Source organism: Phaethon aethereus (assembly GCF_964289735.1).
Source record: "Phaethon aethereus genome assembly, chromosome: 3".
NCBI lineage: Eukaryota > Metazoa > Chordata > Aves > Phaethontiformes > Phaethontidae > Phaethon > Phaethon aethereus.
Genome location: NC_138576.1, coordinates 5651421 through 5675744, shown reverse-complemented (window position 1 = coordinate 5675744; position 24324 = coordinate 5651421). Strand labels below are relative to the sequence as shown.

General features: G+C 39.3%; 1 protein-coding gene across 1 annotated transcript in view; it reads right to left on the bottom strand.

Moving 5' to 3' along the window:
* The window catches only part of CDC5L (cell division cycle 5 like), a gene marked incomplete at its 5' end in the record, with an annotated part of 35655 nt that extends 11360 nt beyond the window's left edge, over positions 1-24295 (bottom strand). The window contains 14 exons of the mRNA XM_081998410.1: positions 5185-5382; positions 8086-8331; positions 8686-8766; positions 10404-10568; positions 12014-12176; positions 14798-14946; positions 16393-16581; positions 16706-16850; positions 18001-18219; positions 18476-18575; positions 19882-20009; positions 20790-20951; positions 21890-21993; positions 24251-24295. Coding sequence (XP_081854536.1) covers positions 5185-5382; positions 8086-8331; positions 8686-8766; positions 10404-10568; positions 12014-12176; positions 14798-14946; positions 16393-16581; positions 16706-16850; positions 18001-18219; positions 18476-18575; positions 19882-20009; positions 20790-20951; positions 21890-21993; positions 24251-24295 — 2094 coding nt within the window. The remainder of the gene's footprint in view (positions 1-5184; positions 5383-8085; positions 8332-8685; positions 8767-10403; positions 10569-12013; positions 12177-14797; positions 14947-16392; positions 16582-16705; positions 16851-18000; positions 18220-18475; positions 18576-19881; positions 20010-20789; positions 20952-21889; positions 21994-24250) is intronic.
* Positions 24296-24324: the final 29 nt, after the last annotated feature.

The following is a 24324-nucleotide window of genomic DNA, read 5'->3' as shown; positions in this document are numbered from 1 at the left end:
TCAATGAACTGATCCAGATTACCACAGAGTTATAAGAACACTGGTATAAGGCCAGAGGTAATAGCAGGGGGCAACTGGAGAAAAATAGCAGCGCTGACCCTTTTTTGGCACCAGCTGAAATGTTAAGAGCATCCCAGCTATAGTACGAACTGCATTCTAACCATTTTGGTAAACAGTAAAACTCTTTTTACACACAGGTAAAGACAATGTATATGTGTTGCCCAGGAGAAGTTATACCCTCCAAAACTGCTACGCTAAATACATGTACTCTGATGATCATCTCTACATTAAGCAGAGATCAGACTCTGCAACACTGGTCTTGGATAAACAGTCAGCTCTGTCAATTCTGAACAGCTTGACAGTGAAGACCACTGATAACGCTCAGATGTGATCCGCTGGTGCCAACTACATTCCCAACGGACCTTATTTTAAAAAGTGTATTTCACAAAGGCACCACAGAAGTACAAATGAATTATGTGACCACAAAAGCAGACTACTCAGGGATTCTACCATTTTTTGTTTTATGAGTAATTTCTCTATTCCTAGTCTTATAAATTATGTTATTTTCTCCAGATGTTTCCTCAGTAACAGCATAGCTGAAAATCCAAAAGAAACTACAAGCTTTGGAAGCATGTAAACTAGAGAGAAATTAAAATACAATCTCCTAGCTAGTAAGTGATACACCTTGCAGCAGAACGTACCATGTAACCCATAAAACTCCAGCTAAGCAACTGGTTTTAAATATAAATTAATTCAGAGGACTTGAGCTACAACCAAAAGCAAAAATGGACACTTTGGTCTGGTAAATTACCATCTTGGTGTATCCTGGATATTGCAAAGAATAGATAATTTACTATGCTTTGCATATACAGTGTAACTACAGCTTCCTCCCCTGTAGGCTTTTCAATAGTGTTTATAATTTAGCAATCAACTGAAATGATGACATTAACTACCACAGTTTTAATAAAAATATTTGTATGCTGCATGCCAACATTATGAACCGTCTTCAAAGGAAAAGTAATGCTGGCAGGAAGCTTCTACGTGATGAACTACGAAGGGAAGCAACTAGCTTGTTAAATAGATGCCTCTACCATCTCATTTCATCTGATAAGGTTCCTGATTTAACATACATCTTAGGAAGGGATGCTTTTCTTTATAAATATATTGCTTGGAAGACAAGGGAGTACAAGGTATTGCGGAGAACTGAAGCAGTTACTAAATGCAACTGTGAGCATCAGCAAGCTCCCATTTATGAAATTACTAGCTCTGCAGTGTAGCCTAGCCTTGAACAAATATGCTAGATTTCTAGAAGCTACTGGAAATATCAGAAAATTCCATCAGGATTCAAGCAAATACAAGCTGTACCACAGACACATATTGAGGTCACAGGGATTCACTTGCATGAATCTGAAACTCCCCATCTGTAGTCCAAAGAAGTTCACATACTAATCTTGTAACACTCTTAAGTCGCATTAAGTACCACATTCAAAGAGTCCAAACTGCTCAAAATAAAGTGCAAAAGTATTACTAATACATAGCTGTACATTCCAATATTAAAACTATTGCTAAGTTGTGCTTTACTGCCAACGATGCCTGGACAGGATATCTAGCTAAACAGAAGCTCTCCACAACTTGCTCCACTTTGCCTCCTCAAGTTCATCAGTAACAGCACAAATCTGTTTGTGATATCACCATCAATTTCAGAAAAATAAATGTCATGTCAACATATACAGGACTGCCACCACTAAATCACTCAGGCAGTGAAAACGGGCCAATTAGAGAAAGACGACTTTGTCCACGCCATCAATCCACCCAGTAATCGCCGAGCAACGAAGACAGCACTGGAAATAGCTGGCTTTTCCGCACAGGATCTGCAGGGTGTTAGCAGTCCCATATGGAAGTATTAGGCGACTACCCAATGTGCAGCTGTCTCCAGCAAATACTGCTAAACTCTCATGTTTTTTCCTAATGATCTTAGTGCAATATGAAGGGGAAGAGGCAGCCCCACAAGCTGACCAACATCAGTTTCTGTTGCTGGCAAACTCTGCTTTACAGTTTCTGCTCTTCTCTCACAGGAAGTTAAGAGTACAAGCAAGTATCTTGGGGTATTGAAAGCTGAGCTAATGTCCCTGCTTTTCATTAAGGTTGTCTGATACTTCCCATTAAAATATCTATTTCAACTGATACTGCTTTCAGACAATTTTCCTTGGAAAAACATTAAAATGAAGGTGGGTTTTGCCATTGCTGAAAATAGTTTAGGAAAAAAAAATGCTCTGGTTTTTTCATTGTCTATTGGTTGTTCATTAAACTGCTATGCTGTTTATTTATTATTTCAAAAAACATTCAGCTGGTGACCTATACTTGGAAAACTGTATGTGTACACCCTGCTTTTAGGAAGGGCTTTTTTAATAGGTCAGGCAACAGAGCTACACTAAAATGCAATTTTGCACACACTTGGGAGACATTTTCAGCTCAAATTTAACTTTTTGCAAAGAGTCCACCTGCACTCAGCAAACAGCGAGTTGTGAAAGGCAGCGCAGTACTTCCACTGCACCTGCAGCTGTGGGGCACAGCAAGCCCTGCCAGCCCTGGGTGCCTGACTGAACTGGGGCATGTGGTATTTTGAACACGCACACACAAGCTCGCTCGCCCACTTTACTGTAAGTGCACCAAGCAGTTAGCCTTGGCTAGCAGCGCTCCAAGCTCCCAGCTAATCTGAAGAGATGTAGCTACATGAGCGAGACATGGAGTCTAACATCAGTTGTTGTGATCATGAGACCCAGCTAGCTGCATTTTGTTAACTGTCTTCCACGGAGTCCCATACGATGTTGAAAGCAAATTTTCTTCTTGGCAAGACCTCTGCTTTGTATTTTGCTTCCTGGGTGACTGTCTTGTGACTACAAAGCAATGAGCACTTACAGAATGAAGAAATGCAGCAGGAGTTTGATGAACAGATGATTTGACCTTGCTTTCTTTGCTTCAGTATCCTTAATAAGCATACCACCAACAACTAGTCATTCAAATAGTGGGAGGAGACGAACAGAAATCAACAGCACAAGAAAGCCCACACAGAAGTAACCAATTCAGATTTCAGAAATAGTGTGCAGCATTAAAGGCACAGGGCCACACATTGAACAATAAAGAGAAAACAAAATATTCAATAGCTACTCATTAAGCAAGTACCATCCACCCTGTGCAGTAAATGAGCCTGTGGAAAAACTAGTCTGTAATCATGAAATTAAAGACTGTCTCATAAAGCATATGCATAGGCAAATTAAAGCTGCCAGAGTAAGGCTGTTTGTGCATTCCCCAACTTTGACTGTTTGACTTTGCAAATTTAATAACGCATTTCTAATGTAGTCTTGGGCATAAGATATTTGAATTTCAAAAGCATTTGTACGCAAATTAGGTACAGCCCTCAGATTGCTGGCATGATGCCAGCACAGCCCCTGCTGCCGTGCAAGCTGGCTGCCGCTGTGCTCAGATACTGTTTTTTGTGAAAATAGTAGAGTAGAGCGTGTGAGAGCTCGTCAACCAGCGAGCAGCGTTGGGCAGGGCAATGGTGCTCTCTGCTGGGTAAGCACCAGCACGACATGCGCGCTGGCATTGATGGTAAACCGCCCGGCTACTGGGCTATGTGCAGGTGAACTGCTCCTGGCCCGAGTGGATGACTAACAACTGTGGAGTCTGTATCTGGACGACATTCTTGCCTGACAGACTTTACAAAACACACGTTCACGCTGTATTTCACGTGTATCAATCAAACGAAAATTCAGGCCTTCTGGCTTCTCTCCTAAGTTATTTCTGTGGTAGTAGCTGCTTGATGAGGTTTACTTCTAGCAACAGTAGTTATGTTGATGTTAAATACAAAAGAACTTGGTTTTTTTAAGTTTCCTTTTACCACAGAAAAAAAATGACCTCATGACTGCATAATTTAGAGACACTTCTGGCTAAAATGGTATTTTGGAAAACAGTTAATGACTTATTGCAAGTCTGAACACACACACGTTCTGTGGGAAGAAACAATTTAAAACCATCTTACCTTTTATTATGAAAGCATGGATTTTTGTGTTTTGTGTGGATTGTTTGAGCGAAACTCTAGAGAGGCGACAGAGCAAGGGAAATCAGTGTCAAGCGGTTTGAACTGCCGCCTTCTACTTAGTGCACCATGCCTCAGATTATTTCCTCTCCACACATACCTCCGTCAATCCCAGGCCACCTTATCAAATCTTAACACCTCGTTAAGGCCTGTGACTGTTGCATTTTACATAAACTGATGCAAGCATGTTGACTCTGGCGAATGCTGTACTCTACAGCTCAGCAGAAAAAGATGTAGTTTCAATTCTTGGTCCTTTAGTACCAGTGCCCTGCCATAGTACTCAAACTGCATGCCGACACATTGGTGAGATGTTGCTATCTGAAGTCTGTCATTTTGTACTGGCAGAAAATATTAATTACACAAACGCACAACAGCAAACTTGAAATCTGAGTTCAAAATGCACTTATAAGGAAACCTACTATTTCCTGATAAACTGGAACAAGATCACAAACATCCATTGTTCTCTTTTTTGGAGAGAATCACTGGAATTGGCAGAGCATGACAGTCCGGCATGCATTCAGTTCCATCTGGACCTTCATGTATGTAATAAGATTTGGTTTCTGATTGACTAAGTTGGAAAGAGAACGTGAGAGGAGTTTTAGGACAGAGACGTTTTTAAGCACCTTCTTCTGAAGTATCTCATACTGGCCACTATCAGGGACAAAGTGCAAAACTAGAAAGATCAGGTATCTGAGCTGCTAATAGCGGACATTAAGAAAGCAGCAAAAAAATCCACATGGAATTAAGAGAGAGCAGAGTCTGACCTTCGCTCCAGTTTAGAATAAAGTGGGTGAGATGAGCAGTCTTACAGCTAATACCACAAAGAGAAACTGGTGGGGGGAATACTCCAGGGATATTTTATGGAAAGGAGGGTGAGAGAAGGAGAGTTAAACACCTCAAGAACATCTATGAACTGCCTAGGAGAATTCTTCAACAACCTTTTCAAAGGAATCCTACCAAAAGACCTGAATGATTTATCAAGTAACCTGTAACAACGCAGAAAAAGAAACAAAACACACAGGGAGGGAACTTAAGGGGGGGAAAAAAAAAGGCAGGTGCAAAAAGCAGAAAAAAGCAACACTGACCTCAAGCCTCTTTTCAAGTGACTCTATCCTGTCTTTTTTGCTGGCCAGGTTAGCTCTTGTGTAGCGGCTCTGTCCAGGCAGGTATAACACTTGGCTGTAACATTCTTCCCACACCTGGTTATAAGCTTCACTTGAGAGCTCTCCATGCCCCATTCCTTGCTTTACCACTTCCATCTCTTGTGCCAGTAGATCCTGTGCCTGTAGGAAATGATGAAAAATAAATTGCAGTTACAATACACAGAATACAAGAAAATTCCTCTTGTTTTCAGTCCTTCAGCCTGCAATTCACAGGGGCAGTTTCTCTTTTCATACTAAAAGCACACCATCAGGTTAAGCTAACTATGAAATCTAACACAGATGCTGTGGATTATAAATGAAACCCAGGCTAGAAGGCTACTCACAGCACAACTATCCCTCATTTTATATAATTTGGCCAAAGCCGACATCACTCCACTGTAGTTAATGAAAGCGCTTGCACAGCTAGATACTTCATCTTGCTGCAGAAGAAAAGAGATAAAAGCAAGGACCTTGAGGGGAGGGAGAACTGTACAGACAGAAGCAGCTGTTCTATGAAACAAAAATCGCTTTTCATTTCCTTTTGCTTGCCCTTCTCCACACAACCTGTAAAGCCAACTCTAAACATTAACGGGTGAGCAGTATAAGCTCCACTGCAGGAAATACTACTCTGACTTTAACTAACACACATTCTGTTGTCAGAGAACTACTAGTGAGATAATAAGCATTCTGCTGTTTGCAGTTCAGTTTACAAAGTAATTTACACTGAACTGAAAGGATTCATGCTCTTCTGACAAGTCTTAATATTTCTGACAAAGAGCCTGGCCCACAAAACTATACAGGCACCTACATCCTTCCAATTCTATCTGTAACTAAAAAACTAAAATATCTTTGATGATCTGGACTTCATTGGTTATAAGTGCATGTCTTCCCTTTCCACAGGATTTATATGTGTACCACAAATGTCCATATCAGCAGTAGATATCTCGCTACAAGCAGATGTATATTGTATAACAGCATATTGCCCAGGAAGTAATTCAGGTTATCACCAGAACGGATGATTCCAGGGATACCGGGGATAGGAAAATTAATTACTTGTCCTCGATGGTCAAGACAGATAAAATAGGAGTACTCTAGCCACACCTAACAAAGCTAAATTTTAGAAAAGTTCACTTTCAATGAGTCTCTATTTGTCCACTGTGAGGAACTACTTAAGGTTATTTAGTTGTGGCACCAAAACACTTCCATAGCTTTAAGGGCTCGGCATACTGTGCTTAGCACCACTGCTAATTCTTCCCAAAAGAGCACTACACATCAGGAAAAGAAAGGAGCATTTAATGAAGGGAGTTTAGTAGGAAGATATACTAAAAACAAATGAAGAAATGAAGCAAAATAAACAAGCCTCAGATGAGAGTGCAGAGATAAAAAAAACTTCCTGGTTTGAATTTGATTTTTGACAAAGAGGGAGTATTACACTGAATGTTACAGAGCAAGCAAGAGCAAGGATGCAAAAAAACTTCTGCTCATCAGTTAGGAGACAAAATTTCCAGGGACTCTGAAGAAAGTTTCCAGACAAAAACTACTGGACTGTGTAATAGTCCCTAAGGGAAGTGATAAAAAACCCAATTCTTGTTGCACTTCAAAATAACCAGAGCGAGCACTCCAAGAGTGCTCCTCAGGGAACGATCTGACACTGGCAGGGCAGTGAAATTCATGATCTAACTGTATTTTCCATCTTTAACTTCTGCTCAGAAATCTTCAAGTATAATTTTTCATTTAACAGCAAATTGGAAGTACATACTGTTCAGTATTTATCATTTTAGGCTCTTGATTCATTCATCAGATATGGTCAAGACGACAGACTTAAAATCTCCTTGTGTATCTTTAGAGTCACTTTAAAGTGATATGGGATTTAGGTGTAGAGATACCACAGCTATTGTGAGAACACAAGTCTCAGATAGGAGTCTGCATAAAATAGATTACTTGGTGGCACGTGATTTTGTGCTTTTTACCCATTTTTATTCCTGTAAGCATTTGGTCAAAGGTTACTGGCACAACTTCATAGGTGAAACTCTTTGAAAGAGCTAACCACAGCACTGTGTGTCTGAACTGTCTGTCACTTGGCAGCAAAAGGCAACATCTGTAGCTGCTTAAATAAATGAACAACCCGAACCAGAATCCTTGGTATAGGACTGCTATTTAACTTGGGATTACAATGCAAAACAGGACAGAGTGCCCAGACAGCCTACTCATTTCATCCAGCAACAACCTATTCTGCCTATTCAGCGCTTTTTAACCAGGTATGTTTTAAGATCAGTTGCCATAGCCCAGCAGGCTCTGCACTAGCACAGCTCTATTGGACCAAGCTTTACAAGCATAATTAAGCAACTTGATTTGCTGCTCCAAGTTATATAAACTGGTTACCACTGTCATATTTAGTCTGCACTGCTATGAAAAAAATGCTTAATAATTCTGGATTAACAGACTACACAGGCAGCAGAAGGTGGATAATCACACCCAGTTGAAGGCTCAACAATTTAACATCAATTTCCAGAAACAGCGAAGTAGAATTTAGTAACTGTTGGTGTGTTATAGCTCCTACCCTTACTTAAAAACATAAGCTATCACAACACATTCAAAATTGTATCTAAAAGACATTGCCTCAGGACAAATACAGCATTCTCATCATTCTGCTGAGTGCCCAGATTAACATTAGTTTACAGAAACGAGAATGTGCACTTAAACTATCCTTTCAGCTCTTCACACAACCCTTGGAGATCTCCCAACTAAATTCTGTGCAGCCTTGAATTCACCTTTTTTGCAAGATTACGGGACTGTGACGTAAGCAGACATTAGGTCACTGCAATTAGGCCATACAATTCTCACCTTCTTGAGATCCTCTTTGGAGAACTTCTCATAAGGATTTTGTTCCAAGTAAGCCATATGTTCTGCATTGTTGCTTCCAAAGCCTGGGCCCTTCCCCTTCTTACCACTAGGCTGTTCACCAAATGGGTGGTGCAAAAGATCAAAATGAAGCATAGTAATCATCTCTTTCTTTATTAGCTCTTCACTTTTCTGCAAGTCTGTTAGAGGTGGTTCCACATTTAAGGGTCTCAGTATTGTTTCATTAACCTGCCCAGGAATAAAAAACAAAGTTCCAAAACACCATACACACCAAAGACCACGTTAAATTCACATACCTCCATCTGAGCATGAATTTTATATAGCAGCTAAACCGTGCAGCACAGGTGCCAAAATCCCTTGCGGTGTGACACACACAGCAATCCAAACACCCAATTGTGCTTTTATTTCTGCATATGAAGTACCTCATGACAATTTCGCTGTGACAATTTCCCATAATGCTGAAATCAGCAGACTCAAAGATTTCATTCTCTCATGATCTACTTAGATCTTATTTTCTCCAATAATGGTGAACACCTAATTTCTATTTTTTTTTCCTTAAAAGTGAATTTTGTTTCCACTTACTTCTGAGGGCCGTGGTAGATTCTTCTGAACAGCTTTGTGCATTCTCTTCAGCTCCTTTGCACGTTCTGCATCTCGGAGAGCCTAGACAAACAAACTAAACGTTACTCTAGCTACTGTAATACAATCAGATGTTTTCTAAAAATGTATGTGATATAAAACCTAATTGATTACTGCAGCAAAGATTTCTTAAAAGTATAAAGATCTCATGTTATGAAGCCAGAGACAAATAACAGGTCACTCTATACATGACATCGTAAGTTACTGCCTCTAAAGTAAACGGGAAGAGCACAGCAGACTAACTCTAAGAGGAGAGATAGCCTAAAAAGTCATTCCCAGGCATCAAATTCTCATTCAGCTTCAACCCCAGCAGACTTCTTTCTTTACAAATTTCTCCACATCAAGTTTGACATCTGGCCTAACTCTCTAGACAGGAAATGCACCAGGAAAAGAAAGACTCTTAAATTTGCAGCCAGGACACTTTATGCCATAGAAGACGACAAACAGAAACTACTTCACTAAAACAATACTTGTTTTACTGTAAAAAAGAAAGCGTAAAACCATGAGATTTCTCCTTACATTCCACTTTCGGGCAATAACACAAAAAGGCAGCGTTGTCTGTAACTTCAGGAATGATGACCAAGATCTTCCATGTTCTAAGCCCAGCCATGTCATGCCTTCACTTGAAAGGCAGGATGCTATTCTCTTGTATGATACTACAACTCAAATTCTTTTCTCTATTCTACACACATTATCATGCACGCACACACACAAGACATGCATATAAGTGTATATATGATGTTTCTCCCCAAATGGGACATGTTGGAATCAAATTCTGGGAAATGCTTATCATATTAGAAGATACCAGAGCATAGCATCTTTTTTAAAATGTTTTGTTCACTTGTCAAAGCATACTCCTTGGCAAAAACATTTATTTGAAGGTATATAACAAAAACAGATTTGCATCACACAAATTAGGATAAGCAATAAATGGAAGAGAGACTGTTCTAATAAATAGAAAACTGTAAAGTGTCTCTAATTACTGGCTAGTACAGCTATTTAGCCAGCAGAATTTAAGCTAGCATGTTATCCGGCCTTCCTTGATTCTGACAAAAAAATAAAAAAAAAACCAAAAAACAAGGACCCATTCACAACTTGGCTGTCTGAATAAACCTGTGGTACAAGTCATACAAAAGGGACCAACTGACTGCATGGCAGACTTCTATCTGTGTGCTACCAGCCTGCCTGAATTTGTATACACTTGTCTTACATTTCACAAACAGTAACTATTAACCTCAAGAGAATAACCTGAAACTGGAAGGAAAAAAAAAAAAAAAAGAAAAAAAAAAGAAAAAAAAAAGCACAATTCTTTAGTGCTTAAAACCAAGCATGTGCTTCTGTAGAAAAATGTTTTAAATTCTATTTCTATCTTTTGGGGGACAAATGCAGGAGGTAGGATATACACACTCTTAAGAGACTTCATCAGAGAAAATGACACGTGATATATAACAGGAACAAATTGAGAAAAGGATTCAGAGAGAAAACCAATTTAGCCTCTGTGTGTGCCTATTCTGAAGGCAGCAAGGAAAACAGGTACATTTTACTTTATTGTTCTGTAGAAGCTGTACCACTTCCACTAAACATGTATGAAACTATGGGAACCATACAAGGAACATATTTTATTTTAAACAACGGGCACTATCCACATCACACACACCTACCTGCTTGCGGGCATCTACATCAGCAGTATCTTCTACGAAGGCTTCATCTACTTCATGTTCCTCCAGTTCTTTTTCTGCATTTTCAGGTAAAACAATCTCAAAGTCATTCTTTGGAGCAGGAAGAGCCATGAGTCCAAGACGCAGGTGTTCACGAGACTCTCTCTCCTGTTGAAACAACAGTAAAATATAATGCTTCTGAATTCACGCATTAAGGTGCAATATGATCAGATTCCATTCATCTACATTAACAGATGTGAACAATACACAACTAATATCATCTGGCAATCTCAGTCTGCTACAAAACCAAAGAAACAAAATCTCTCAAGTCTGACAAAAGGGGCATGTTACTAATCCGTGCTTATCTACAGACCACCAGCCCAGAGTTTATGCACTATTAAGCACAGAAACTCTCCAATACTAAAAAACAACAGACCACTTTCTTAAAGATAGCTAATAAAATCTTCAAACAAGCTGAAATACACTTAAGTAAAACAACAGCACAGCACCTTCACCTCTCAGTAGTTTCAATACAACAGCAGAGACTCACATAAATACCTTTCAAGAAATTGAAAACATGAAAATATGTCCACACTGACAGTGGACACATGGATATTTGCAAGCCTAACCGGAACATTTTTCATTGCAGTTGCTCACAAATTTGGGGATTGTGGCACAGTACAAAAATGAAACAAACAGCACCAGATCTGGAAACCAGTGAAGTCCATCAGGAAACTGAAGTCCCAGTTTTACTTCTAGGAGCAAAAAGCCTTTTTACTATAAAAAGGCTAAGACAGAACCAATGTAAGTATAAGGACATCGAGTGAACCTTGTCCTTCAAGCTGAGAGGAAATCTGAAATTCTGAACTTGGAAGAGTTATTTTTTTGAGAAGAACATGCCAAAAACTTGAGGCGGCTATCCTTAGCTAGCCCAGAAAGAAAAATGTCAATAGCTCTGGTGGAAGATATCCAAAGTCACAGTTAAGGCTGCAGAATCAGCCACATAAAAGGAGCTTCCAAGGTGCTGCCTATTAGGTATATGCCCTTTTTTACCATGTCTAATTGGCAGGGTACATCTGGCTGAATCTCCAAGAATGGAAACATCTGTTGCCAAAGGCGATGAAAGAATCTGGATAGGACTCAGATTACTGGACATCTCAAAACCAAGTGCTCCTAATGGCTAAAATTAAACTCCTTTAGCTCAATGTTGTCAACAGGACAAACTGATGAAAAGGTCCTGTAGGTAAATCGGGAAGCCAAGATGATGAGGGATTTGAGGGCTGCATAGGATTGCAAGAAAAATGAATCCCTCCTTGAGACATTATTTCCTGCTGAGCTTCAAAGATACCAAGTAGGTCTGAAACTTAACTATGTCTTTTTTGACAAATGGCTTCAGAGTGCTTGTATTGAGCACACCGAAGCCATTCTAAGTGGCAAGATTTCTGTTCTTTCAAACAAAGATTTGATTTTATCAGGTGATCAGTACAGACCTGTAGACAAGTAGTAGAAATAACACTTGCTTTTTTACAAAATAAAATTCTGTTCAGGAGATGAGAATTAAAAATCCTGAAAATTATCAGAGCACTGATTTCCACTTCTTAAGTACTTCTTACCATTTGTTTTGCGTAAGATGGGTCACTGTAATCTGCCATTCCCTCTTCTGGGTTGATGTTCAATTTATCACGCAGTGGAGTTCTACCAGGAGTTGTACCAACCACAGGTTTAGGAGTTAGTCCTCCACGAGGAGTTAAGCCTTCTGGACCATGAGAAGGAGTCCTAGAGGAAGTGCGGATACAGTAATTTAGGTTTTCCTGAAAAGCTCTACTTGCAAAAGTCTGAAAGCTGCAAGAAGTTACATAAATACCATTAATAAATTCAATCTAGATTTTTTCCTTGGGAGGCAGTGGTACTATAATATGCAGTTACAAAGATAAAAACACCAAATTGTTTAAACCTGTCAAGGTGTTACCAAGATCCTGTCAAGCTGAAATCTAGGCACATCATTATGTTAAGAGAAGTTTCAGGACCTACATCAGCACAAACTCCCACTGCTACTTTTGAGAGAAGATATTATCCAGTCACCAGGTACTATTCTGGGATACAGTAATCAGGATTTAATTGCAAGCTTTGATTTCCCTACCGCCTGTGGCAAGTCATTCACTCTGAATTCACCTGGCTTAACAGCTGTCCCATCTTACAATTGAATGCATCACTCTGAAGATGCCTCTTTGCTTTTGCTGATTACCAGTGGTGTAATTACATTACAATAATTACTTTCAAGCACCTAAGGTTAGGCAAGATGGATTAAGTCTTAGATTTTGTGGGCCTCAGTTGCTTCTCCTCTGGACTGGGAAGAAATGTTGTTCTCTATTCCCAATAACCTCCTACATGAAAGGTGTGCAGACATTATCTTGGATACTGTCACAAATTTTCTGTTGCCAACTTATACTGAGGTTTCATATAGTGATGATAATAATAAAAAACTCATAAGACATTGTTGAATGTCTCAAAGAAAACAAGTTCAGGAAGGGGAAAAACTTTTAGAAGAAAGCCTACATTATGGTTCTCATCTACGCTTACATAAATATTTTCAGATAGCAATGACAAGTATCCATGTTGTAGAGAATAACCCTGGGCAGAGACAGACTGGACAACATGATTTAATACATCGTTTGCGCTACTAGTTACTTTAATTCTGTAGTGCCAGTAAGATGCCATAATGGTGGACAAACACAATTGTATATAGAGCCTGACACACACACTACTGGTCCTCTTTTAAGGGATACAACAGTGCCTTATTTACTGGGTATGTCTGTGAGAGGCAAGTGATACTTTCCTCTTGCTTGAGGTTTTTGACAGATTTTTATGACCTCTCATTTAGGATAACAAATACAAGCAATAACATTTGCAGGATGACACCTGCAAAAAAAACCAGCAAAATAAATTTTTATGTTCTCAAATGAATGTTTCATAGGATACATTTACTTTGTTGATCATACTAGCAGAAAAGGCCTTATGCCGACTTTCCAGAAGAAACAACTTCCAAGTAAGCGGGTGGTTGTTTTTTAGTTGTCTCAGTTCCATGCAATGTTTAAAACCTTATTAAAATTTTCAACTTAATACCTTTTAAGAAAGTTCTTGCAACTAGGATGTGGAAAAAAGAACACAAAAAATCTAGTGCAAGGCAACAACTTCCATAAAAACCTTGCATCAAATTATTACAAATTTCATACCATCACAGCAAAAAAAGGTGTACATAGTTTAAATATTTGCTCTTTTGGCCTAAACAATAACATGATGCCTGTGCTTCACTAATCTGCCTCCTCAAAAAGTTACAGCTTCCTTTTCTTTATTTTTAACCACTTAATGGATTATTTTTCTTTCTGAAGGTCTTGGATTTTCACACTGATACAGCATTTCTGCAAACAAACCAAGATGATACATAGGTACCACATTTACCTGTGCAAATCTGAACTTCAGAATAACACCACAAACAACAACAACAACAACAAAAAACCCAAACAGCAAAATTAAAATGTCTTTACATTTTTTAATGTAAAATAGCCCAAATGAACAGACAGATCACTCCAGGCCAACCTCTACATTCATTCTGCACCTCACTGATGCCAACAGATCTCCAGAAAGGATTTATTTATGTAGATCCAATTAAAAGAGCAGAGCTTTTGCACACAGCTTTTAAACAGCAAAATAAAGCTGCTTTTGAAAAGATGCCATAAAGGTCCTTTTTATTTCATCCTCTACTTTTCCTACTAGCATGATACAAGTAAAATTAAAACCTAAGTTGAAAAAATTGACAGATAAAATGTACCAAGTGTAATATTTTTTAGCTGTATGGTATTTGGCATTTGTGGGATATATATTTATTCAGGACCCACTGTAACAGTTAAACCAGCAATTCCATACTATTTAGATTGGCAATAAAAGAAATATTTTATTTTGGATATATATGGCTTATAAAACATTTACTCCAGCTTTTCAGAAATTCAGTGTGGGTTTGGCTAAGGGACCTCCCACACCTTTGACTCTGAGGTAATACTTTGGAAAGGCTAGGACCCACATACAGAATGAAACTCCATCTTACTATTTATACTCCTGTATTACTTCAGTATAATTTATATTGCTCCAGACCACAGAGGACTTCATTTTGGACCAGAACTCCAGTGAGCTATACACTGTACAAATATAGATGAAGACAATGTGGCTGAGCTTGGGAAAGACACAGAGGAGAAAGTGGTACAGCAAGGGCTTGAAATAAAGACAAGTTAAAATTTATTTTGAAGCACTGATCATAACCTACTGTTTCACACACTGCAATCCACTCCCTCCACCAGATACATGCCCAGCCAAGTACCCATTAGAAAAAAAGGCTGCTTTACCTGAAGGGTGTGGAAAGCACAGTATTTGGAGTCTGAACAACCTGTTTCTGTGGTGTTACCCCCGAAAAGTCACTTTCATGCAAGGGAGTGTTAAGACCTCCTTTCAGGGGTGTATCCACATTTGTGAGAGCCATCAAATTCTGTGCTTCCTGTGTAATAGATAACACATGCGGTACATCACTAAGATTTTCATAGTCACACTCTACTATCCATGTTTCATATATTCAGTAGCAGTAAGAACAGCTGAAGAGTTATTTGAAGACCAGTTTGTGGAAAAAGTTTAACACTTAACTTTTAACTCCCATACACTGGTATTTACAAATCTACTGTTCCACTGAAAAGGATTTTAATCTTCATTTCCAACAAAATATATCATAAATTGGAATTGCAAAAACGAATGTGTTACGTAATGTTTCAGCTTCCTTTAGTTTGCCGGACTTCATATATCTGCAAGACTTATTAGAGACTGAATACTCAAGTCATCCTAAAGAACCTGATTTTCAGAAGGAACAGCACACTTGCACTCTGAAATCCAACATTAGTGAAGTTTATCCAAACTGCACTTTGAAGAGAATGTTCCAAAAGGGATGGTCAGTATTCAGAATTTTAGTCCATGACTCAACTGGGGCTTTTATGAATATCCCCTCCCCCCTTTTTTTTTTTTTCCCTTTTTACAGCGAAGAATTAAGGCACTCTGAAAATGAGCTGAGAAAATGAAACTACGGTATATAGCAATTATCCATCTACAGAACTGTGTATATGCATAATACTGTGACATATGTGATGTCAGAGTACTCCATTTGAAGGTGAAGATGGCCATTCCTGCAAACGCTGCACAGAGACTTCGGTCATGATCTGTAGATTCAGGAACTTTCTCTTTTCTCCTATCATGAAACTGTTGACATACAGGTCGTTATCAACACAGGGTTGTTTTTTTTTTTTTAGTTTGAGGTGGGGTTTTAGGGGTGAAGTTTTGTTTGTTTTACACACTAGCTGCACTGATTTCATTTAGCCATTTCCCCACACTCAACAAAACATTACCCAACACTACCAGTTTTTGAAAGAACCCAGACACTCACACAATCGGTGTAACACAAATATAATTCAGAGGTTGCAAAGGTAGGTTTTTGACAATCTTTGTCTTAAATGGTTTTAAGCCAATGAAGTTCTAGGAAAATATTCTTGCACTGCTGCAGTTAATTACTTCTTGCTAACTGAAATAAAAGCTGAACAGAAAAACTACGTAGGAAACAATGTAAAAGACATTGTTCTAAGGACATTAACACCTTACATTTCTTCGACACTAAGTACCCAAGACAAGGGGAAATTATCTAAGACACCAGGACAATGGTTAATGCTAGAAGTTGCATGCAATACAAAAAAGAAGAGTGTCATAGTGTTTTGAAGCACGGTGACAACTTATCAGAGAGAAGTGGATCTGCTTCTATGCCTTTCAGTGTGTCCCAAAGATTATGTGTCCATTTAAACCCCAGTACCACACATAATCTAAGGAATGTTTCTATGGCACTTACACCTTCCATTCAGTTGACTACTGCACTAAAACTAAAAGCCCATTCTGTACATTTATACTCTACCTGCAGGATCCTGTCTTGTGCTGCCGGAGTTTTGGGAGTCCTTAGTGCTATGCTGTTGTTGGTCACATTATATTCAGACAGAAGAGTGCTGGAAGCCGAGTTTGTAATTCCAGATTCCTCAGCAGTCTGGCGTGCAATCTCACTTGCCTGGCCTACTTTTACAACTTCTTCAAGTTCTGTATCAGATATCTTTAAAAGAGAAAATTCCAAGGCATAATAAGATAAAATGCAACCACAAGATCCACTTGATGAAACAAAAATCACTGATTGGCATTTGCCTTATAAGTAATTTATCGATCAATGAACAGCTTACCTGAGGAGCTGGAAGCACTAGTTTACTTCTTTTTTTGGTAAATTCTGACACTCCGCTGGTCTGTAGAATAGCTGAAGGCAAGTCTGATTCTTTTTTCCGTTTCATATGTTGTTTGTCTTTTTTGCGCTCTCTTCCTTCCCTTTCACTGTCATTATGGGCAAGAGAATCATTTTAGAACACACTGAACAGCTACAAAGTAAAACAAACAAGGAAAGAGCAAAAGGCCAGCACTCTAAACAAAAGTTGGATACACTGAAATAAAACATGTTGCAGGAAGAGTGAACCACCTTGCAGTGCAGAAGTTCAGCAATTAGATACGGTCTGCAGACCTTGCAGCAGAAACTACAGCAAGGCAGTGTAATGCTTCTAAATTATGGAATTAGCCAACAGGTGGTTACTTCAGCTACAATCAACAGGTCACTGGAGCAAGGGAAAAAAAAAAAAAAAAAAAAGGTCAGTCCATGAATTTAGACACCAAGGATCGGAGGATGTGAACAGTCCCTTTTTCTCCAGCAGCTGCTAAGGGAAGACAAACATTCTCTGTGGGATATGAGAACCAATTTCTCTTCAGTATTTAATAAAAGTGGTATTTTCTTCAAACAGCAATGGAATTGGCCTGTGAAATCATAAGCTTCAGCTTGAAGCTCCTGCCAGACTTTCTGAACTAAGAGCCATACGGAAAGAATCAATTCGATCATAAGCTAATAAACCAAATCGTATGTAAGTATTGGACCTACCCTCTCAGTAAAAAAGTTGGCAAAAGTAGTGGGAAATGCAATTGTATAATTATGTACCATACTGCTCATGATGAAGATGGGCATTTAATTTCTCAACTGCAGGTTTTGGGATTTTTTGGGGGATTAAGCATTTAAGAGGATTCTACTTAAGAACAAGTCCATCAAAAGTAATACTATAAGTAAAATCTACTCCTGTAAGCAATCTTAATAATGTTATGACTTGGAGCAAGTGCTGAAAAATATACAAGTAAATCTACTGCTAAAAGAAAGTGAACCCCAAAAAGCTTAAGATTTCCAATTAAAGAGCAAGAACGTGCATGAGAAACTTTACTCTCATGGAAAAGGGGTCAACTGGACCTTTTAGAAAGATAAAAAACACAGGAGACGGAAAAGGCAGAAGCTATCTGCACTAGTATCTGTCCCATGGAAAATACAACTCCTGTCCACATTGTTCCATGTCCACATGTATTTCAGACATTTCCAGGACTTAACACACATACACATATATGGAGTTTTCTTCAAATATACTGTTCCCTCCTTAGTATAACACACACTTACGATCTTAATTCTCCATCCAGGTCTTGCTGACGTAGCTTCCTGAAATCTGCATCCAGGGACTGGTAGTTTTCCTCTGATGTATCATAAAAACCAGGGGCAGGCTTCTTTTCAAATGGAATCTCTGCATTATAATCCACACCTCTCTTCTTTTTTCTTTTCTTCTGGATCTCAATTCCAGCAGCCCGGAGTTCTCGTCTTTTCTGGAGAGCAGCAAGCCGTCTAAGAAAACAGTAATACTATGTGATTTGAAGTGCACATCTATGGGTGGCTCCTGTATCTTAAGATCTGCTACTACTTTAATCAGTTGCTGCTGTGATAGGGCTGCACATATTTATACAAGAATGAAGCTCTTGTCACAAATGACTATTGAAAAGACTGATTCTGCAATGACTTAACGCTGTGCCTGATTTTATGCATTGCAAATGCTCCAGTCACCAAAAGGAGTCCCAGTATATGGAACTAAGCATAAGTTTACCTAGCTTCTTCCAGCTGCTTCTCTCTTGCTTTTCTTTTGGCCTTCTTTCCCTGTGTATTAGCCAGACGAGCTCTAGCTTCAGACAGCATTTCAAGTTCATCTACAATAGTGCAGATAAATACAGCTATGAATTTCCACTTAAAAATAGGATTAAGGGAAAAAATGACATTAGTATCAGCAAGCATCTTTAAAAGCTGAATGAATAAATGTTTTCACAGGCATTCTGCATGATCGCTAAACTCGATTTCTCCATGTTGCTCCAATGTATTTTATAGATCATTGGCAGATGAAACGAAGACTTTAAGAAAAAATTCCTAATGTTGAGAATAATTCAACTAATTTCTACAGCAAATCAAAATATCTACATTAAGAGGCAAACTGACCACACTAATGAAATTATAACTTCATTTACATCTTCATCTGGCAGTACTATATTAGAGAACCCTGCACTTGGGTCAAAACAACCCCATGCAACGCTCCAGGCTTGGGGAGGAGTGGCTGGAGAGCTGCCCGGTGGAAAAGGACCTGGGGGTGCTGGTTGACAGCCGGCTGGACATCAGCCAGCAGTGTGCCCAGGTGGCCAAGAAGGCCAACAGCATCCTGGCCTGTATCAGCAATAGTGTGGCCAGCAGAAGCAGGGAAGTGATCGTACCCCTGTACTCGGCACTGGTGAGGCCGCATCTCGAATCCTGTGTTCAGTTTTGGGTCCCTCACTACAAGAAGGATGTTGAGGTGCTGGAGCGTGTCCAGAGAAGGGCAACAAAGCTGGTGAGGGGTCTGGAGAACAAGTGTTACAAGGAGCAGCTGAGGGAACTGGGGTTGTTGAGTGTGGAGAAGAGGAGGCTGAGGGGAGACCTTATTGCTCTCTACAACTACCTGAAAGGGGGTTGTAGCGACATGGATGTTGGTCTCTTCTCCCAAGTAACCAGCGATAGGACAAGAGGAAATGGCCTCAAGTTGCACCAGGGGAGGTTTAGACCGGATATTAGGAAAAATTTCTTTAGTGAGAGAGTGGTCAGGCATTGGAACAGGCTGCCCAGGGAGGTGGTGGAGCCACCATCAGTGGAAGTGTTCAAAAAAACATGTAGATGTGGCACTTCAGGACATGGTTTAGTGGGCATGGTGGCGTTGCGTTAATGGTTGGACTTGATGATCTTTAAGATCTTTCCCAACCTTAATGATTCTGTGATGATAGATGAGAAGGCAGGAAACACACCAAGAAGAGGAAAAGAAAACTAGAACTGGAAAAGTATAACTGACTGGCCAGATACAGAAATAAAATAAAACCCCTAAGAAAAAATGATGGGGAAGACAGGAACAGAAGAAACCCAGGGTATAGAGTCTGTGTAAAAATTAAAACCACAGAGAGATTTCCATCAAAAGCAGTAAAACATTTCGTATCTTACCTTCATCCATGTCAATAGGATCTGGCCTGGCTGGTTTAGTTTCTGGATTTGGATCAATTTCTCCAGGTTTAAGTTTCCGAGGATCGTCAGCAGTTTCTTCCTCATTGTCTCTCTGAGCAGCTTTGTCCCTAAAAACACATTGTATGTATGTCACAACTGGCTCTTTGTTCCCAAAGACTGATAAAAAGAGTAACCTTTTACTATGTACCATACATAAACCTGTTACAAGATTGCTGCAGGAAAGATTCATGAACATGGTACAGTTATATAATCTTAAATTAGGCAAGAGAAAGAAGCCAACATAGTACTATATTAAAACAATAAAATACTATATAAAATACAGTATTGACGAAGCTAGTAGTACAGACCTCTCACTGGCAGTAAGGACAAGAATTCAAGCAGTGTGACAAAATGAACAATCAGGAGTTGCCCATGATGCTTTTTTACTCAACCAATTACACCGTAACTAAGAAAGCTCACAAGGGAAAACAGCACTTTCCTTCTCATGGCCCAAAGAAATCCTCTGTGGCATACAGAGATGACACATGACAACATGTGTTTTATATTTGTCTTTTTTCTTCTTTCTTACACACTCATGCTTATGAGCCAGTCAAAAAATACCCAAATAAATCTGAAATGGAAGCATCAATCTTGACACTCTAGCCAGAATGACCAGAAGCAAGAAAATATACACCTCTCTCTCTATTCAAGCCTGCTCCCCCAGAGCTGCTTCTTTCAAGCTAGACACATTGACTGAAAAGAAACAGTCCTTAAGGACTTGTTCACACAAGGACTCGGTCAACTTGAAACCACCATACTTCAGCACCAGGGGTGAAGGGAATGATGCAGCTATACAATAAACTCTGCAGATTTTCCTGGTACGCAACTCTAGTAAAATAGCAACTCACAGCAGAAATTCATAGTGTTCCAAACACTGTGCAGCAGTTCTCCCAATAATTGGGGCAATGGTTCTCCACTGGGTTGGCATTAGCTTGGCCAGGTGCAATAGTTTCTCCTCTTCTTCTCGTGACCACTCTGTCTTTTTGATGCTTGGGTCTAGCCATTCATACCTGTTAAAAAAGAAAAAATTAAGGACAACATATCCAAGCTATCCATTGATTTGTCTTCAATTACTTCAGAACAGTGTTTACTGAAATCATCACAATGAGATTTCAAAATCTTGTCATGTAAACTTCATACAAGTTTTTTCTGTCAGAGTATTTTTATGACATACATGTCATAATATGTCATATTATGCTCAAATGTGTATTTGAGCTTCAAAATATATGATTTATCCACGACTTTTTATACAGATATTGCCTCTTCTTTCTTTCCCCATCTCTATTCTGGCAAAGTAAGGAGTCATAAAATTAATCCAGAAAAAGAAAAGTAAAAATCGCAACAACCAAAGGTACCAGAAATGGTAGATTTGTTTGGTCTGGATCCTTTAATAGTTATCTGAGCAATCTTTAACTGTGCTAATACTGTTACCTTCACACAGAAGTATTCTAACATATATGTGCGGTTCAGTCCTTGAGAAACTAAGTCTGATTCTCAAATAGGTTCATACTGCATGTATTTGCATTACTTTTAAGCTTCTATTTTTTTATATAAAATGAAATTCCACAGTGCAATTTCTAAACATTTATCCTCAAGCCAAACTCTCATTATGAAAAATTAGTAAATTATCTGTAAGAGAAATTAATATCCTACAATTTTACTTCATTGGTAATAAACACTGATTAAAAATGTGTAAATAAGGGGAAAAAATCATGCATACAATTTTAAGTGATTTGGCATTTGCTAACACTGCAGTCACTGGTAAACAGAACATTTGTTTATTTTTGTTCCATTACTTTCAAGCAATAGGAATTCGAAATATCCACAATAGCAGAAATTAAATAATCTTAAAACTATTGTTCCTCTATGGATATAAATCAATCTGCCGTAATTTCTAAATTCCCACCAATTATGAATCTTATTCCCAGACATGGCACTTGTCACTTACCATCTGGCTTTGCACTGCTTTGCTGATTTTCTATGCAATAAGGAAGCAATACGAGACCACTGGTTTTTGCCATATTTCATCACAGCTGCTTTCAGAATTTCATCCTTAAAAAAAAACCAAAAAAAACTGCTATGGATCACAAGAACTCACAAAAGAGAAAGTTTGAGCTCAAGCTGAGGAGAACATGGTGGATTTCATCTAACAGGCTCACCCAGTGGAAACACCACAGCGCTGCTGCTTCTTTTCCACATTTTCTTCTCAAGATTAATGAAGATTTGTATTTCAAAGGCCAGTTGAATCAATAAGGATTAAACGAAAAAGACAAGTGACAATTATTGTGGCCTACTTCACAGACCCAACAGAACTTCCACTGCTCTCTAATGTCCAGTTTTTAAAGGCAAGGAGATAGTGAAGTGTTTGTCTGGTAATGACACAACATTTTGAAAAAAAATATTGATAGATACATCTGGGTAGCTTGTTTTAAATAATACCATAAAATGATCCTTTTTTTTTTTTTTGCATGTTTTAATGCAAGTGAAATACCTATTAATGGAATATGATGTTAAAAAAGTATCACAAAAATAAAGGAACTTTATAGTAAGTTTCTCATTAACAAGTAAACCAAAATAAACCACTTTAATGTTCAGAATGTAACATCTGAAAGTGCTGATCCCAAAGCTTATAAACTTCTGGGAGAAAAAACATGTAATGGATTCAGCTGGGGAGCCTGGTTGTCCACATACATGAAAGTATGCAGTAAGATCTGATCAAACGCTAGAAGTCCTATCAATTGTTTGTCAATCCATCCATCAATCCCTTCCTGCCAGACAAATGGGTTCATTATTTCTGGTTTCCTCATAGGCCAGAAAGTGGTATTTTAAATGCATCAAAGCTATTCTTGAAGCCTTGCCAACCACAGATGGTCCTCTTCTGTATCTAGAAAGTACCTGTAGCTGTGTTCAGAATCTCTTCAGCAGCGCAGTGCACATGCTAGTCATCATGGACAGATACCCTGTCTAGCACAGACATCTCTGAAAGAGCACAGCAACTTTAACTGTAAGCTGTTGATGAGCTCTGGCTTGAGCTGCTACAGGAAACAATTAATGTAATTTCTACTGAAAAATAAATAGTGAATCCTCTTGTGTATTTTAAAATTTACTTAGTGTTACATGGCATGCAGTAGCCATACTGATGACATTAGTAGGCTTTTTTGCAAGTAATTTTTCTAGTGACCTGATATCAACTAGTTCCACTTTCTGTATTATTAATGTTTTATGTATGATCAAAATGGTAATCAAAAAAATAGCACCAAAGAGAGCTATTTCAGCTCTGGTACACAAAACCGGATGAAACAATGATCTATTTAACCCACTGCTGTTTCACTTAACAGTCACCAAACTTAGTTAATTATGGAAGACCATAAAAACAGGGTATGCATACGGTGGTTCTTCCTGTCCTCTGCTGATCTCCAATTTAGCAGCCTCCTGGCACATACCCAGTATGCCATAAGTGGTTAAAAGCACATAGCACATTTATCTTCCATTATTTTTTCTCACTGCTTTTTGGAACTATGTACATGCCCAGCATTCACAGCATACAGTGGCAGAGTTCTGGATTTTACACAGTGTTGGATACCTCCTTTTGCTTTAAACAAGCATCTAATAAAACTGACATCCTTGATTTCCCATGTTATTATTTTCCTTTTCACCATCACTTGTTCTGAAAGCATGTGACAGCAAAAATGATAGGGGTTTTTTGCTCTTTTTTGGAACGACAAGTAGATTTCAGGCTGCAGATGAAAAGCCCATGCCCATCTTCACCATTTCCACATTTGGAAAGGTTTTCAAGGGCAAGTGATTCCAGCTCCCTCATACCCCCAGAGCGTAAGAACCCTGCCTATGCAGTATAAAGAAAGGGACATCTCCGAGGACGACACGGCCCACGCATCCCCTCCAGCCGCTTTGGGGACGGTCTCTCGAGAAGGCAGGGACAGGACACACGCATGGCTGATGTTCCTGTCCTCCCCAACCAGCAGCCTTAAAGAGGAACAACACCGATTTGACCTCTGCCCGCTAGGGCAGGGAACAAGCAGGAAGGTCCAAGGTGCCGAGGAATCAAGCCCCCCAGAGCCATCGTGCCAGCAAATTCCTAATCCTCTACGCTCCCCGCTACGGAGGAACCAGAAAGAGCCCAATCTCCCCCCACCCGTTACAAGACACCCCACTACATGAACGCCCTGCGCATGCGCAACACGACCCCTCCACCAGCGCCTGCGCACTAGCGCAGAACACCCCCCCCCCAAAGCCGCCAAGGCCCCAGCCCTTGGTGGGGGGGGGCGGATTAAAGCGATCAGAGTCCTACCTCGGTGTTCCGCCACACACCGCCTTTAATCATAATCCGCGGCATCTTGGCGGCGAAAGGAGTCAAAGTCCTGC